Raw genomic sequence first — 17,210 nt, forward strand, 5'->3', positions numbered from 1 at the left:
AGTACTTTTTACTTTTAGAAAAGAATCAAAAACTCTCTCCCAACGTTTAAAATGGGAAATAGAACAAAATAATTGTAACCTCGCGATAATTCTACAATACATAACATTACGAACCAAAATCGAAATGTTGTTTTTTAAACATTTGTAATATTAAGTTGTTGTTATCATTCTGAGTTTTTATTCATATCTCAGTAATTATCGATTACGATAATTACATAATATTTTAGTAATAATGAGTAACAGTAAAATAACTCGTAAATTGACTAAAAACGTGTTGGAGAAGTTAATTACAGACGGAGCGGCAAGCTTAGTACCTACATAATGGACAAAGAGTGAATGCTGGACACGCTTCCGTTGCGTTGAAGTTGGGGATGAGGTCCGTCCCTAGACTTACTGCATATATGATTATTTAGTTTTATAAATATATCAATTAATCAGTGCATTTCTCAGGCATTTCATGTTGCACACAATGCCAAACTAAGCTGAATTCAGGTTTGATAATTAACTGAATATTAAATGCTAAATAGAGTCAATTGACCTTAGTTACAATACATTTTATTTGAGTCTTGTATGAGTGCGAGTGATCATGTAGTGATCAACAGGTTGTCAAGGAGTTTGCCGTTTGTAAGCAGTGTGGATTATGGTTGTCAGTGCCAATAGGTCATACTAAAACTCTACAAAGGCATAATACACCAAACATCAATGATATCAATACATAACCTGTTTGTAAGCAGTATGGATAATGATTGTCAGTTCCAATAGGTCATAATACAACTCTACAAAGGCATAATACATCACATATAAATGATATCAATACATAACCAGGACAATTAAAAATGACAAGCTTTATACCTAAAAAGACAGGTTAAATAATATAGTTATAAATATAATTAGCGGATCTAGCTTTTTTCTATTTACTGTTTAACTTTTCACCTGTTACTTGTTGCCATTGATAGCAAAATATATTTGTAACAAGATGTTAGAAATATTTTAGAAATACCATGTTTTTAGTAGTACAAAAAAAAAAGCCTTTATGTATTGCTATTTATTTAATGTCTATTGTTTATTGCTTTATGCTTTACAGGCTCCTAAACGCAAACGTGAAAATGCTCAACGTGCAGCCGTGTGGAAGATTGCTAAAGACATTCAGCCATTCTCGCGTGTTCAGGATTATGGGTTCCGTCACTTTGCTCAAACAATGATTGATATTGGATAGAAGTATGGATTGTTACAACTTGAGGATATTATGTGTGATCGAACAATGCTTTCTGAGACACTAATACCAAAGTTTTGCAACCTATCTGTTCGAAAGCTGAAAGACAAACTTGCTTGGGTTACTCATATCGCAATAACAACTGATTACTGAGCCGATGACATTCTAAAATACTCTTGTCAGACTTTTACATCACATTACTTGAACAGTAGTTATTGCCTCATTAGAAAACGTGATGGATTATTTGAGTTTAGTGAGTCTTAAACTGGCATTGCCGTAAAAGTAAAGACAACTGAAATACTTAAAAAACTTTTCCCTCAGACTATAAGAAGTGACGATTCGGTATTTATGGCTGACAAATGGAGTGATATGAAGTTGGCTTATCGCAACGATGAAAGACTTAGCTGTACAGCTCAAAATCTGAATATAGCTGTTGAAAAGACTTTGAAACCCCCTGGTGCTAATTTAGTTCATGAAATGATCAAGACTTTAAAGGAAGTGGTGGGCTACTTCAAACATAGTGGGAAAAACCAGCAACTAAATCACACTCTCAAACAGGATACTGCAACTCGTTGGAAAAGTCAAGTTTTTCGTTTGCAATCATTGTTGAGCCAGTTAGATCTTGTCAAGTCCATTCTTGATGACTCAAAGCAGTTTGACAAACCTGAGCAACTGAACAATAACGAAAAACTGTTATATGAAGTTGTAGACTTTTTGCATCCTTTTCACAAGGCTAATGTGCAATTGTCACAAGACAATGTGCCGACGTTCCTTATATGACCGATGCTATTTTATCTTCGGTCAGTCTGTAAGATCAATTGTTCAGACAGTGACAGTATGCGTGATTTGAAGGCAGCATTTCTGTCCAGCTTGAATGAAAAGTATATTACTCATCCTTTGCACAAGCTATCATCTCACACTGTTTCTTCTTACAAATACTTGTCTTTCGTCCATGCAGAAGATCGCAACTTTGTTTATTCAGAGATGCGTAGTATGGTAGACAAAGTTATTTCTTCACAAAATCAGGTAATACGCAAGGACTCAGGCAATACAGATATAGACGGCTTTAGTGAATGCAGTCATTCAGATCAGCTGCCTCATTCAAAGAATAATAAAGCTGACCCGGAATCGTATGATTTGCTGGCAGACCTTAAAACAGCTGCCGTTTTTTGTCTAAGGTCGACAGTTATGAAATGAGACATGAATTCGAAAAACACTTGCCACTGCCCGTGACAGCGTGTGATGCATTGCATTTCTGGAAAGACGATGAGCGTGAACACAAGCTTCCGATGAAGGCATTGATTGGTAGAAAGTTTTTGGCTATTCCTGCTATAAGTTCTGGCAGTGAAAGAGTGTTTTCAGTGAGTGGGGTGACTATGAGTGAGCGCAGGGCTCGTCTAAACACAGAAACATTAGAAATGCTGATAATTCTCAAATACAACATGCAGTCCTGATTACTAGACTGACAGTAGGCTACTTAAGCTACCATTATCTGTGTTCAGAAAAATACTGTTTTAATGTTTTGTGCACATTGACTGCAGCTATTAGCAATTAGCAACTTCATTGTTTTTTGAACTTATGAAGTTGCAGTAAATTGCAAGTTATTTTAATTAATTTGAAATGCTTTAACTTCTAAATATTACTTTAATTTATTTGTGTTTTATCATTGTGGATGTAAAGCTTTGTAACCAATAAAAAAACAGTTGTGTTGATACCGAACCGAACCCAAACTTTACTTGTTACCGAACCGAACCAGAGCTGTACTTATCGAACTCAAACGTTATATATAAACGAACCGAAACCGATTTTTTAAAAAAAGGGTTCGATTGCCATCTCTGTTAGTCATGCGTTGTGCAATTCTTGAGGGCTTGTTGTAAATATGAAAACTTTTTTTGCTTTAAAAATATAATTTCATCCTATTATTTTGTTAAGCCCTATTGTTTGATTAAGACTCTCACCCACCGACGGCCATTGTTGTATAAAAAATAAAATAAACTAACAAAATTATAAAAAAACCAACCATCAGCAAGAAAGTTGCTGACTGTTGATTTTATAAAAATTTCGTCAGTTTATTTTATTTTATAAAGCAATGGACGTCGATGGGTGAGAGTCTTAATCGAATAATAGGGTTTAACAAAATAATAGGATGGAATTATATAGTCAGTTGACTTGAATCGTTTTTAAGTGAAACTTCCAACAACTTAAATTTTAAACTAAAGCATAAAACTAAAAACTAAATCAAGAAGTCACCGATCTCAGTTTGTTTCATCGCAAATTTCAGTTGGTAGTATTTTATTATATGGAAACCAGTTCAAACTTTTTATTGTTTTTATTGCCTTTTTGTTTTCCATGTTTTTCATTCGATTATATTTCTATTTTAACACTAAGCAACCTTTTTATTTGATTTAACTGCCTTTTTGCTGTCTATGTTTTTTTGTCACATTGAAATCAGCAAGTGAAGAATTTAAAACTGAGTCTTGCAGTTGCATGACTCAGTTATAAATTCTCAATCTCCTGGTTTCTATTAGCTCGAGAAAAACTGTAGAATTCAACACTTGTTTTGTGGTTCAACCAACTGTTCACATAAAGATCGCAGAAAAGAACATTTTCAATAAAAAAAATGGAGATACAAGGTACATCATCAACTTTTGTTCTACTCTTGTTATTTGTTAACTGGATTTTTCAAAAAATTTAGTTTCATAGTCAGAAAAGCCGGGGAACAAAGAGGAAAATATGAATTTACAGAAGTGAATAAGGCAGGATGAAGTGAGAGTACATAAATAATAACAAAGTTTGTATCTGAATAACAGATCTTGAATATGAAATACAAAACTGTTCTTTAATAGTTACTATTGGTTTATTAATCCTTATTTCAAAACAATGCCACAAGTCCTAATTTATGCAAATCTCAATCGTGCAGGTATTGCTGCATTATTCAGTATTGCTCATGTTTTTATTTAAAACAGTTGCTTTAGGAAAGATGGATCATTAGCATCATAATTGTTCTTAAGGTGCAGAGTCCCCGTAAGTCAAGTCACTTTAACAATCAATAAAATGCTTTCCATCAATAGGAAAGTTACAGGGAAGGCAAATTTGTTTCAGTGACTAAGGGTGTTCCTGAAATATCTTATATCAAATGGTTTGTTTCACTTCTAAAACTGCTCTAACTTATTTTGAAGCAGCGCCTATTTCTTTGTATTCGTTTATTAACTGCGAAAATGGCTTGCTGACGAATTTAAGAGCGTTTTACTCAATTTTATCATTGCAATTAACGGACTTCTTTTTCGTAGAACGGCTTTAAAAGACGAAGTTGTCATGGAGAACAAGTTGGACGATATAAAGGGTAATAAAATATTTTTAACATTTCCCATTTCAGACAGATTCTCATTTTCAAAAAAAAAACCTTCTCATTTAGTTGAAAAGTTTCCACAAGATGTGTTTACAACGCTTGCTGATTTGTTGACTTATGATTGGCAAAAGTTTGCACGATGTCTTTTGGTTGATGACTCAGCAATCGATAATGTAAAAGAAGAATTTGAAACGACGAGAGAGCAAACTTTGCAAATACTGAACAAGTGGCGTAAGAATAATTCATCAAAAAAATGGCGAGATGTGAAAAGCGGATTACTTTTTTGCAACCGTAAAGATTTGATCAGCGAATGCGAACGAAGTAGGTACTTTGAGATTGATAATTTTTGTGCCGCTTTTGCATGCCGATGTTCTCCTGCGGTCCCTAAATATTTATTAGAGATAAAAAAAAATTAAAAAACACAAAATATACAAAAAAAAGTTAAAACACTGAAGACCATTAAAAGATTTTTTTACCAAACACTTACATTTTTGAAAAGGACAAACTTTCCTTAATTTATTTAGCAAACTTGTCACAAACCTTTCGGGCCTTTTTTATCAGCAACATTATTTAGCAATTTTGCGGATTAAATTCACACTTGAATTAAGTTCAAAAAAGGTCTATTTATAGCATTATTACATTTAAATACTTAGTTAACAATATTATTTCAAATATAAAACAAAAGTTGAATGTGACTCGCTATCTTGATTTTTTTTTGCAGCGCTCCTGCATTGCACGATTATAACCTCCCACCCTCCCCCAAAGGGTAATACTGCATAAACTTCTAACGAAGAAAAGTTTTTTTCAACTTTTTCAACATCCTTTTTTAAGAGAATTGATTTCGATTTCGAAAATATAACTGTATTGCGAAGAGGCTCTCAAATTAAACTTCAAAATATTCCTCTGGGAGTATTTTACATGTAAAATGCTTTTTCTAAAAACATCTGTAATTGCTTTTAATAGCGTGAATAGAATTGCTTGAAAATAAAACAAACTTATAGACAGAATATTTCATCATAATACCAGCAAGCGTATTAAATATTACATTCAGCAGATGGTGACAAATATTTTTGACAGAAATTGTTGATTTAATTGTCATTTGCCTTAAATTTATGTTTTTTATGTCTTAGACAAATCATTATAATAGCATTAACAATGTTGAGCAAGTATATGAATGGATTCGCCGGATTTTCAGCTGCAAAAATTCATGCATATGCTTAAAAAATATCTCTCGATGAAACTATTTATCTTCGAGATATTATGTTTAAACTATCAAAAACAAAAAAACGTGAAATGCGAAATGCCGTTCAAAATATAACTTCTAAATATTCCTGAAAAAATGTCACCGTGCAGTTAAATATGAAAAGTTTTTGTCTTTTAGAGTTAATATCCCGACACTCCATTTTCGGTATCCTGCCGCCGACAAAAGCCTTCTTTTCGCGTGACGATGAACTTCATCAAATTCATAAATTCGTGTGCCAAACAAACGATTCGGGTAAATCAATCACGGTTTTAACTGGAATGTGTGGTATTGGAAAGACTCAGCTCGCTAGAAAGTATGCAGCATTTTATAACGACCATTTTGATAGTATTGTGTGGGTGGATGCAGCATTTGATAAAATACAAGTTTCTATGACTAATCTCTGTCACCAACTTGGGTTAAGCGTAAGAGATTCTCAAGGCGATCCGTTCAATATTGAAGTAGTCTCTAGAAAAATACATCATTACTTTGAAAGAGAAAAAACGCTTTACATTTTCGACAACGTCGACGATGAGAGTGTGAAGAATTTTGAAAAATACGTATCAAACAAAAAAAATGCATTTACTTTGGTAACATCGCAATTGAGATCGTGGTCTACCGATATTAATCAAGTGCAAATTAACTCTTTCTCTCCTCAAGATGCATTACTTTTCGCAAAAAGAAATATTAAACAAATATTAACAAGCGATGACGAAAAACTAAAAGAAATAACAAAAGTGCTTCAATATCATCCACTCGCCATTAATCAAGCCATTCTCTATATAAACAACAACAGCGTTTCTTTGCAGGAATATTTAGATCTTTTTCGATCATATCCTTTCGAAATGCTGGAGGAAGGTATCCCCACTGAAGTGGAAACAAAGTTTATTATAACATCAATTAGCTTAGTATTAAACAAAATAGAGAAATCGAATGAAAAATCAGTGGAAATTTTAAACCATTTATCGTATTGCGACGGTCAACACATTACAAAAAAGTTTATTCACGGGATTTCAAAACACCTGAAAACAAACGATGAGCTTTTGATAAATCGAGCAATAAGTTTACTAGTAAGTTATTCGTTGCTTGATCGTTTCGACGATGACAATGATAGGTACGCGATGCACGAAATGACACAGTTAGCGTGTAAATGTTATCAAAAACGCAAAGAAATAAAAGAAATATGCAACGAAAACATCGCCCGTTTTCTAAAATTAGAGTTGGAAGTGGTAAAGGAACACATTGACGATGGGAAGCACTTCTATAATCATTTCATCCATATGTTTTGTATTAATAAACCAAAAATGTGTGAAGTGTTTCATCAACAGAGTCAGAGTATCCAAAGTTTCTTATCAAACAAAGGTTTCTTTCAAGAAGCAATAAACATTCTCAATGCCATTGAAAAGTATAACACAAAATCTTATGGAACTGAAAATGTAATAACTTTAGATACTAAACATAGCTTAGCAAACTGTTTCAGTGATATGGGAAAATGTAATGACGCTTTAGAAATTTATTATCAAGTTGATAAAATACGAACGGATATTTTAGGTATCAATCATCCATCAACATTGGATACAAAAAATAATATAGCAGTCTGTTTGAGTGATATGGGAAAATATAATGAAGCTTTAGAAATTTATTATCAAGTTGATAAAATACGAACGGATATTTTAGGTATCAATCATCCATCAACATTGGATACAAAAAATAATATAGCAGTCTGTTTGAGTGATATGGGAAAATATAATGAAGCTTTAGAAATTTATTATCAAGTTGATAAAATACAAACGGATATTTTAGGTATCAATCATCCATCAACATTGACTACAAAAAATAATATAGCAAGCTGTTTGAGTCGAATGGGAAAATATAATGAAGCTTTAGAAATTTATTATCAAGTTGATAAAATACAAACGGATATTTTAGGTATCAATAATCCATCAACATTGGCTACAAAAAATAATATAGCAAGCTGTTTGAGTCGAATGGGAAAATATAATGAAGCTTTAGAAATTTATTATCAAGTTGATAAAATACAAACGGATATTTTAGGTATCAATCATCCATCAACATTGAATACAAAAAATAATATAGCAGTCTGTTTGAGTGATATGGGAAAATATAATGAAGCTTTAGAAATTTATTATCAAGTTGAAAAAATACGAACCGACATTTTAAGTATCAATCATCCATCAACATTGGGTACAAAAAATAATATAGCAAACTGTTTGAGTGATATGGGAAAATATAATGAAGCTTTAGAAATTTATTATCAAGTTGAAAAAATACAAACGGATATTTTAGGTATCAATCATCCATCAACATTGAATACAAAAAATAATATAGCAGCCTGTTTGAGTGATATGGGAAAATATAATGAAGCTTTAGAAATTTATTATCAAGTTGATAAAATACGAACCGACATTTTAAGTATCAATCATCCATCAGCATTGGGTACAAAAAATAATATAGCAATCTGTTTGAAGGATATGGGAAAATATAATGAAGCTTTAGAAATTTATTATCAAGTTGATAAAATACAAACGGATATTTTAGGTATCAATCATCCATCAACATTGGATACAAAAAATAATATAGCAAACTGTTTGAGTGATATGGGAAAATATAATGAAGCTTTAGAAATTTATTATCAAGTTGAAAAAATACAAACGGATATTTTTGGTATCAATCATCCATCAACATTGGATACAAAAAATAATATAGCAAACTGTTTGATTGATATGGGAAAATATAATGAAGCTTTAGAAATTTATTATCAAGTTGATAAAATACGAACCGACATTTTAAGTATCAATCATCCATCAACATTGGCTACAAAAAATAATATAGCAGTCTGTTTGAAGAATATAGGAAAATATAATGAAGCTTTAGAAATTTATTATCAAGTTGATAAAATACAAACGGATATTTTAGGTATCAATCATCCATCAACATTGGATACAAAAAATAATATAGCAGTCTGTTTGAGTGATATGGGAAAATATAATGAAGCTTTAGAAATTTATTATCAAGTTGATAAAATACGAACGGATATTTTAGGTATCAATCATCCATCAACATTGGCTACAAAAATTAATATAGCAAACTGTTTCTATCGAATGGGAAAATATAATAAAGCTTTAGAAATTTATTATCAAGTTGATATAATGCAAACGGATATTTTAGGTATCAATCATCCATCAACATTGCGTACAAAAAATAATATAGCAATCTGTTTGAGTGATATGAAACAACTAGAAATTGAAGTTTTGAAAGATATGAAATGAAAGATAGAAAATGAAAAATCAAAGTTGTCAACTATTTTAATCGTTTCCCTAAATGTCGATTAATGTTAAATTATTAGAAATATGTAAATAAGAATTTATGATTTTTACATCTTTTTTTTTAACGGAAGTTCTTTATCCAATTTACGATAAAAAGGTTTGAAGACGATAGAAGTTGTAACAAAGTAAAGTTATGAAGGAGGAACCCATAAAAAAAAAAGGACCTTGTATTGAGTTAATGAATCAATTTCTTAAATGCAAATGAATGAAAATTTTTTCGAAAGAGTATAAAGTTAAAAATAATTTTTTTACAGCCGGAAAATTAGAAACGTGAAGTTTCAGAAAAAAAGACCCTTGGGATAAGTTTTAAATAAATTTCGAATGATGTTTTATGTAAAAGTGAAATAAAATATTAAAAGTTCGATAGTTTTTTTATAACTTTGTTAAACTGTTAAATTTTTTATTTCGTTTGCAAATAAATTGTCGTAACTCATAATAATGTCATAATTAATATAATAAAATATTTTTCTTATAATTAAACTTTGCGTTAAATAAGAATGAGGCTGGCAAAATTAATTGCACTCTAAGTCAGATGTCCACGTATGTGGCTGTTAACATCAGAAATAACAGAAAAAAATGCATGCAAATTTTTACTTGGCGTGTAAATTTGTATACGCCAAGTAAAAATTAAATTCGATTGCAATCAAAGTAAGAGGATCGCTTGTGTCGCTTTAATATGGAGAATTTCACTTGAATGAAAGAGGATATATATTATATGAAGACGTTCTCAAAAAATATTCCACAAATACGCAAGCGCTTATCTTCAATATAAACAAAAACAAAAGGAAAAAATTAAAAAAAGAAATTAAAGGAAAATAAAAAGCAGTGCATAAAATGTGAATTGCTAAATTAAATACAAAAATTTAAAGAAGAAATTTGGAAAAGAAAATTAAAAACGAGGTATAAAGAAGGTTGAAATAGAGGAGTTTTTTTATATTTATAAATGATTTTATAGGAAAAGTTTAAAAAAAAACACTCATATAAAAACAATCTTTTAGAAGAAACTTAAATAAGAATTATTGCTCAGAAAAAAAGTTTACCAGAAGTTTGATTTAGTGGTATAGCTTGATAGAAAAAGTCAAAAGAAATAAGTTATGCAGATATTTAAAGAAGAAATGAAAATTGGAAATGTTATTTGGAAATTTCAAGTTGAAATTTCCATGAGAAATTTTAATTAGAAATTTTAATTAGAAATTTTAATTAGAAATTTTAATTAGAAATTTAATTTAGAAATTTAATTTAGAAATATAAACTAGAAATCAAAGAAGAGCCAGAAGCATTAACTATAAATTATTTATTAGTTATAATTTCAGATTTAAATTAGAAACTTAAATCAACAAAGTAAGTAAGAAATTTAACTTAGAATTTTAAAATAAAATTCTAAACTTAATAATTGATAAACTTAATAATAATTTTAATGTTTAAACTTAAAAGTTAAAAGTTTTAATTAGAAAGTAAAATTATTCATTTTATTTTCATTTAACATTATTTATTTTTGATAAGAAGTTTCAACTCATCTTCTGATTTTATCCAGAAATCAAAAGTCTAAATTTAAAACTTAAACAATTGTTTTAATTTAAGTTAATTTAAAGTTAAAATTTAAAAAAACAAAAGAAAAAGATCAAATTAGAAATTTTTAACTGAACTAGAAGTTTAAATTCGAAACTTATTCTAGATATTAAATTAGAAAATCAAACTTGAAACTTAAACTAGAAATTTGAATTCGAAATTTAAATAAGAAGATTAAGGTAAAATTTTTAATTAAACGTATTTTATTTTAATTAACTTAGATAATTAGAAACTTATGTAAGTAACTCAATCAAGAAAGTTAAACTAAAAATATAAATTAGAGAGTTGCATTCTTTTCAAATTTAAATTCGAAACTTTTTCTATATAATAAATTAGAAAATCAAGCTAGAAACTTAAAATAGATATTTGAATTTGAAATTGAAATAAGAGGTTAAGGTAAAATTTTGAACTAAACGCATTTTATTTTAATTAATTTACATAATTATAATTTTATGTAAGAAACTATAATAGAAAAACTAGAATCTAGAAAATTAAACAAGAGCTTCTCCCCACCTCTTAATTTATTTTTTTAAAAAAGTAAATACAGTTTGTGTAAGTCTTTTTCAAGTGCAGAACAAATCTAAAGTCAATCAGAAGAGTTGGTATTTTAAGTTTTAAAAATCAGAAAAACCTAAAAAGTAAGCCTCAAAACTAATGCAATCCGCCATTTTGGCTTCTTTTTCTTTAAAAGTTTTGAAATGATTTAAGTAAAAAACATCATATGGTAAAGATGGCTGATTTAAAAAAGTCTGTTTGTGCAATTTGTTTGGAAAAAAAAGGTAAATATTCAAAATATTTAGTAAAAGTACAAACATCTTAAGCAAATAAAATCATGGAGCATATTTGGCCTGAGTAAAATACAGAATTTAATGTCTGTCTGGATGTAATTTGTTCAAGTTGTAGAAGAAACATCTTTCGCTGGAAAAGGGAACAAATACTTATCTTTCTAACTGGATAAGTAAAGTTTCTCAATTATATGACTTAAAACTTATTTAAGTTAAATGATAAATACATATTTTTTATAAAGTACTATTTTTGAATTAGGTTGACAGACCAAGAATTAGACCTAGTACTGAGCTTAGTGATATTATTCAATCATCTCATGTTAATACAAAAGGTGTTGAGTCTCTGAAAAAAAAATATGTGCAGCTGCTGCTTTACTCTCCTTGCAAGAGGTTAAGGAATAAACAATAATTTACTTGATAAGTTAATTAAAGGTTACCAAATATTCATTTATAAACTTTAATAAAAAACCTTTCGGCTTATATTCATTTAAGAGTAAATTTTATTCTTCAGGATGTCATAACAACTGTTTCTCTACTCAGGTTGTTTTGAATTTAATCAATTTGTCAGAAACTCTTGATCCCACATCATGTGAGCAAGTTGCTTCAGGCATAATAAAAGATAAGATGGAACGAGAAGACATTGAGAGAGGCCAGTCCTTTTAAAATATTTACAGGTGTGTAAGTTTTTACTTTCATTTTTAAATAATTAAAAAGGGTTTATATGTTCAGATAAAACTTAATTGCACATATAAAACACTCAGTAGATATGAGGCTTTTAACAAAGCAATAGTATAGGTTGCTAACAACCTTTTCAAATTGTTTGCATTGTAATTTTAAAGTAGGGGTAGGTTAAAGATACATATAATTAATTATACTTTATCTTTAAGGTGGAAATCCGTTAACTTTAACTGTTGGAACTAAAGACAATAAATCTTCCAGAAACTTTTGCTGTGGAGAATGATGAGATCATTACAAGAAGAAATTAAATCTAAATGCTGAAGATGAAATTAATTACTTAGTCCCTCCACCAGAGCTACATCTTCTTATAGGGATTGTGACATTACTTGGTAGGCTACTTTTATATAATTGGCCTCTTTTTAAAAATTGGCTCAAAGAACATTATATCTTACTTCGAGGTTATCATGGACACAGTTCCAATAAACTTCTGGAAAAAGTAGATATTTTAGAGAGAGATGTGTTAGCATCTAAAACTAGTCTATTGCCTATAGTTAATTGCCTCAGAAAGTTTGCAAAGGTTAAAGAGTGCACCTTTGGATAAAAATTAGGCAGCAATGCTTCTTCAGTTATTGAAGAGTTCAAAGTATCATTTTGTGACCTACAGCAGTATGCAAAGATACATTTAAATACAGAGCTGAAGGTTACCTGGAAAGTCCATATAGTTTTCTGTCATATTCTCCCATTTGTGAAGTTTAATTGTTGTTCTCTGGGATCATATGCGGAACAGACTGGAGAAGCTATTTATAGTGCCTTTAAACCAAGTTGGTCTTGATAAAAGCAAAGGATTGAACATAAAGATTATGCTAGATGATTGAAATCTGCTACTGCCACTTTTTGTTTAGATAACATGTAAATATTGTAATATAAAAGTAGTTGTGTTATTTTTGTTGCATTTATTTTATTTTTTTTCTTTGAATTATTGCTATAATGGTGTAAAAGGAGTTTAAATCACTTCAATTTAAGATTAGTAAAAACAAAGTAAGGATTGTTTTCAGGAGGATAATGAAATATTAATTCAAAAAAAAATTTTTTTGAGAGGAGGTAAAATCATCATAAATGGGGTAACTTTATCACTTGAAGGGGGGTAAATAGGGCAAAAAAATAAGTTTTTATGTTACTTCTAACCAACTTAAGATTTTTTCAATACAAAAAAATAACATATCTAACCAGCACTTATCTTAATATGAAAAAACATTAGAGGTGGGGAAAAGTTGAACCTGGCGAACTTTATGGCTAACTGTGTCCTCAGTGAAAAAACTTGTCTTTTACATTTTTGAAATGAGAAAATATTTCCCGATACTTATTTTGAAAAATAATTCTTTGGACGTGTTGCAAGATATTAGAGTATGTTTCTATGTACCATGCTTAGTAGACTTAGTTGCTTGTTTGAACTTTCTTTAAACTTTTGAGCGATCTTTTTATCAGATCTTTTTATCAAAAAAAATCAGTCGCAAAAAATCTTTTGTTTTTGTAATTAATAAATTAAATTCATGTTAAAAAGATTTTAGGATCAAAGCAAAAGTTATAAAATTTCGAGATTTTTAATATTGCAAAATGCTTATACGCATCAAGCGCACTTATTACAAGTAGTGGGAGTATTAATATGAACGTTCCCTTAAGTCGTCACTTTGCGATCTCATTCACTAGATGCCAGTTGAATGATAACGCAAGTCGATAGACTATTCGGCTGAAAGAAACAAAAATATCAAGCTAAAATACAAAATCAGAACTTTCTTTGAAAAAAAAAATTAACAAGAAGCAGGTTTTCTTCAAAAATTATTTGAAGGCAAGGTCAGCTTCCGAGAGTCTGACCTTGCCTTTAATTAACTATTGAATAAAACCTGCTCCTTTTTAATTTTTTTTTAATGTAATATGCAAAATAAAAGGTTCAACTGACATTTTAATATGTGCTAGAAATTTTTATTGCACTAAACCATTCAAAAAAATATATTAAACATATCCATTCCTTCATCCATCTTTTCTAAAAGATAAAAACACAAATGACAGCAAAGTACTTAATCACCATGTTAAAATTGATCTGCGTCGATGTTCGTTAAAGATTTTAAATAGTCTTATTACTCATTTGTTGGTTGTCATGGCTATCAAAATAGTGCTTTTCGTTTTGCATTTTACACCAAGCTTCCTAGCGCAATCCAAATTTTCACAGGTTAACATTAAAAAGCCATTCATTTTTCCTAGACTGTTTTGGTAAAGAATCTCGGAGACATGGTCCTTTAAAAGTTTTTACTTTTAGATCTTTAGTTGCTTTTATAAGATCAGTATTAAATAGAGGTTTGTTTTCAAGTATAAGTTTACCAACTTTTATCTTATTTTTACGTCAACTTTGTAATTTTTCTCTTACATGTAAAATGAAGATTAAAAAATATTCATGGAATGATTCTTTAAACAAGCGCCATAATAATCCATTACTATCTAATAAAAGTAGAGAGTTAGTTGTTGGTAAATCCTTGATGTGGTAAGACAACACTGTTAATCTACTCATTAATCCAGGTTGGCTTGATTAATGTAGACCATCGGTTTTTTTGAAAAGTTTTTTTCAGCCATATACAAACAAGTGTTTATTGAGGTAACAGCAAATTTAATGAATGTCAGGGCGACGTTTTTATAAATATTTTACTTAATGTTTGATTGTTTAGTTGTGATGTTAACTAGTTGTGAATTTAATGTTTAGTTGTAAGTGTTATGATGAAGGTAAGGGATTAGGGAGGTATGGGTTGTAGAGTTGTGTAGAAAGGTGTATGTGAAGGTTGGGATCGAGGTAAGTAGCGTTGGGATTCCTTTTGATCAGAAAGGGCGAAGTTTGGAAATAGTTTGGTTAGGAATGGGCAAGGTTTAGTCGTTAAAGGACGAAAGTTTTATTTGCCGTCTTCAGTATATTCTGTTGCATAATAAAACTCAGCAAACGTTTTAGTGCGTAATATTTAACAGTATTTTGCGCATGACGTGTATATAACACAAATAATATTCTCCGACGCTTTTTGCAGTGTTCAATAATGTTTATATCAATTACCCCTTTTTTATATCTTCTTTTTTATTACAAATATCTCATCTTTTTTTTAATCTTCTGGTTATTCTTCTTAAATCAATATTAAAATCTTCTTCTTTTCTTCATTTATTCGGCTGCTTATTAAACTGCTTGTGAGGCTGCTTGTTCATTAAAGTGTTTTTCTTATCACATAATTCTCTCTCTTTTAAAATCCTTCTTAAGACTTGCTTAAAACTTTCTCCTTAAAACTTCGCCTTCCTTTCTTCTTCTCTCCTTCTAAAGAGACGACCGTACTAATCCGTCGCTCTAATCCGTCTCCCAAAGACGTCCAATCACTGCCGCTCAGTATACACCTCTATTTTAATCAACCAACCCAGACAGCCTCCCGTTAGAGGCCCAATGCTGGCCCAGTTCCGCTTGCCACAGCGGCGCGATGCCGGCAACTGATCACGGCCCAATGTCAAAACGGCCAATGGCCCAGCATCGCTAGCCAGCACTGGCCCGGGATCGTTTTCCAGCATTCGTCCGTGATCGTATGCCAGCACTGACCCGTTACTTTTAACCAATATACATTCACTAACGCACTATTATTAGCCATTTCTAATGTGATATCGCACAAAAAGCAAATACAAAAGTAAATATTTTTTGATATTTATTCCAGTTCAAATTTTAAATAGTACAGATATTATTGATAGTTTGAAATAGTGCTATTTATCAAACGGGTTTTTTCGTTCTTCTCAAGCCTTTCGTCCACCATTTCGATCTCCTGAAAGCTGAAAATACTCTTCAGCCAACGCTCAAACTCTTCGCTTGATGCTCCCGAGTTTAAATGATTTAGTTTTACAGCACCTAAATACAAACTTTAACTTGACAAAATTATAAATATAACAATTGAACACATACAAATAAATATATATTAAATAAAAATAAAGATTTCTTCTTACCCAATAAAATCTTTTTCTTCTTCAAGTTTTCCACTGAAATAACCAGCTCTTTTTTAACAGCTGTAAAAATCAGGATCTCTTAGAAAATTCATTCTTAAAATTCTAGTAAAATAAAAATAAACATTTACAAAAATAACTTAAAATAACTGAAAGTATAAATTCTAAGCATATTACTACTAACCAGTGCAATGAAGTGTTCCTTCACTCACTTCAGAATCCGTCTGACAGATGAACATCGATTGAATGTCAATGAAGACCCTGAAAACTAAAATTAAGAAGAAAAAATTAATGAAACTGCTTATTTTAACAATAGGTTAATGTGCATTTTATTGCATATACATACATATATATACACATATAGTTATAGTGCATTCCAAAAATGAGGAGAGTGACCATTGACAAAAAAATTTAATGAATATAATACAAGTATCAATAAATTACAACCTTAAAAGTTATAAATTACAACCTTTAACTTAAATTCATGACTACATTGTAGTGTACATATATATGCTAAAAATACCAAAGTATCTCAAAAACCTAGTGCAAATAAAATATGAAATCAAAAACAATTCATTAAACATTTATGGGAATCATTTCTATGCCAATTACATTTACCAAATGTAATTTCTCCATTCAGCAGCTATTGAATGCATAAATATAGACAATGTTGTTATAAAACTGTTATTATAAGAAAGAAAATTACTTAAGACGCAAGTAAAATTAACCTAAATAAGTTAAATATTTCAATTACTACCTCATATAAAACTATGTATGAAATAAGCATATTGATTTTGTCAGTAATAATGTAAGAAAATAGACTTAGTACAGATTTCAACAAATTAAATTATAACAAGTGAAGTAAGGGTGAAACAACAAAACTATCATCAACTTGTTGAATACACACTTGAGTATTCTGTCATCTAAAATTGCAATGTGTTTAACTTTATCTAAGTGTGATACTAAATGTGATTCTTAACAGACTTAAATCACACAGGTTTTTTAAAATTAAAACCTTGCA

At 29.9% G+C, this 17,210-nt stretch overlaps 1 protein-coding gene, 1 long non-coding RNA gene and 2 pseudogenes across 6 annotated transcripts in view; 2 read left to right on the forward strand and 2 right to left on the reverse strand.

Annotated features, from left to right (window-relative positions):
* LOC149876693 (uncharacterized) overlaps positions 1 to 17,210 on the reverse strand; it is a 615,724-nt pseudogene that overhangs the window by 494,238 nt on the left and 104,276 nt on the right.
* The window catches only part of LOC149876721 (uncharacterized), a 91,894-nt gene that overhangs the window by 18,060 nt on the left and 56,624 nt on the right, over positions 1 to 17,210 (forward strand). Inside the window, exons 1-5 of one of the 2 annotated variants that reach the window (XM_090075031.1) lie at positions 3,368 to 3,493; positions 3,742 to 3,846; positions 4,504 to 4,556; positions 4,629 to 4,883; positions 5,944 to 8,865. In XM_090075031.1, the coding sequence (XP_089931157.1) occupies positions 4,529 to 4,556; positions 4,629 to 4,883; positions 5,944 to 8,865 (3,205 nt within the window). In that variant the 5' untranslated portion in view covers positions 3,368 to 3,493; positions 3,742 to 3,846; positions 4,504 to 4,528. Of the gene's footprint in view, positions 1 to 3,367; positions 3,494 to 3,741; positions 3,847 to 4,503; positions 4,557 to 4,628; positions 4,884 to 5,943; positions 8,866 to 17,210 lie in introns of those variants that run through there. The other variant, XM_090075034.1, reaches the window with a different exon arrangement.
* LOC149876723 (uncharacterized) lies at positions 11,449 to 12,185 on the forward strand (annotated as a pseudogene).
* The window catches only part of LOC149876724 (uncharacterized), a 316,490-nt gene continuing 315,203 nt past the window's right edge, over positions 15,924 to 17,210 (reverse strand). The window contains exons 2-4 of one of the 4 annotated variants that reach the window (XR_016448544.1): positions 16,374 to 16,457; positions 16,193 to 16,252; positions 15,924 to 16,097 (exon numbers count right to left, since the gene is read on the reverse strand). This is a non-coding gene — a long non-coding RNA (uncharacterized LOC149876724). The other 3 variants (XR_016448545.1, XR_016448547.1, XR_016448546.1) reach the window with 3 other exon arrangements.

This window comes from Hydra viridissima, unplaced genomic scaffold (genome assembly GCF_058129835.1).
Source record: "Hydra viridissima isolate aposymbiotic clone 2 unplaced genomic scaffold, HvirCarnegie_v1 scaffold_18, whole genome shotgun sequence".
In the NCBI taxonomy this organism is placed as follows: Eukaryota; Metazoa; Cnidaria; class Hydrozoa; order Anthoathecata; family Hydridae; genus Hydra; species Hydra viridissima.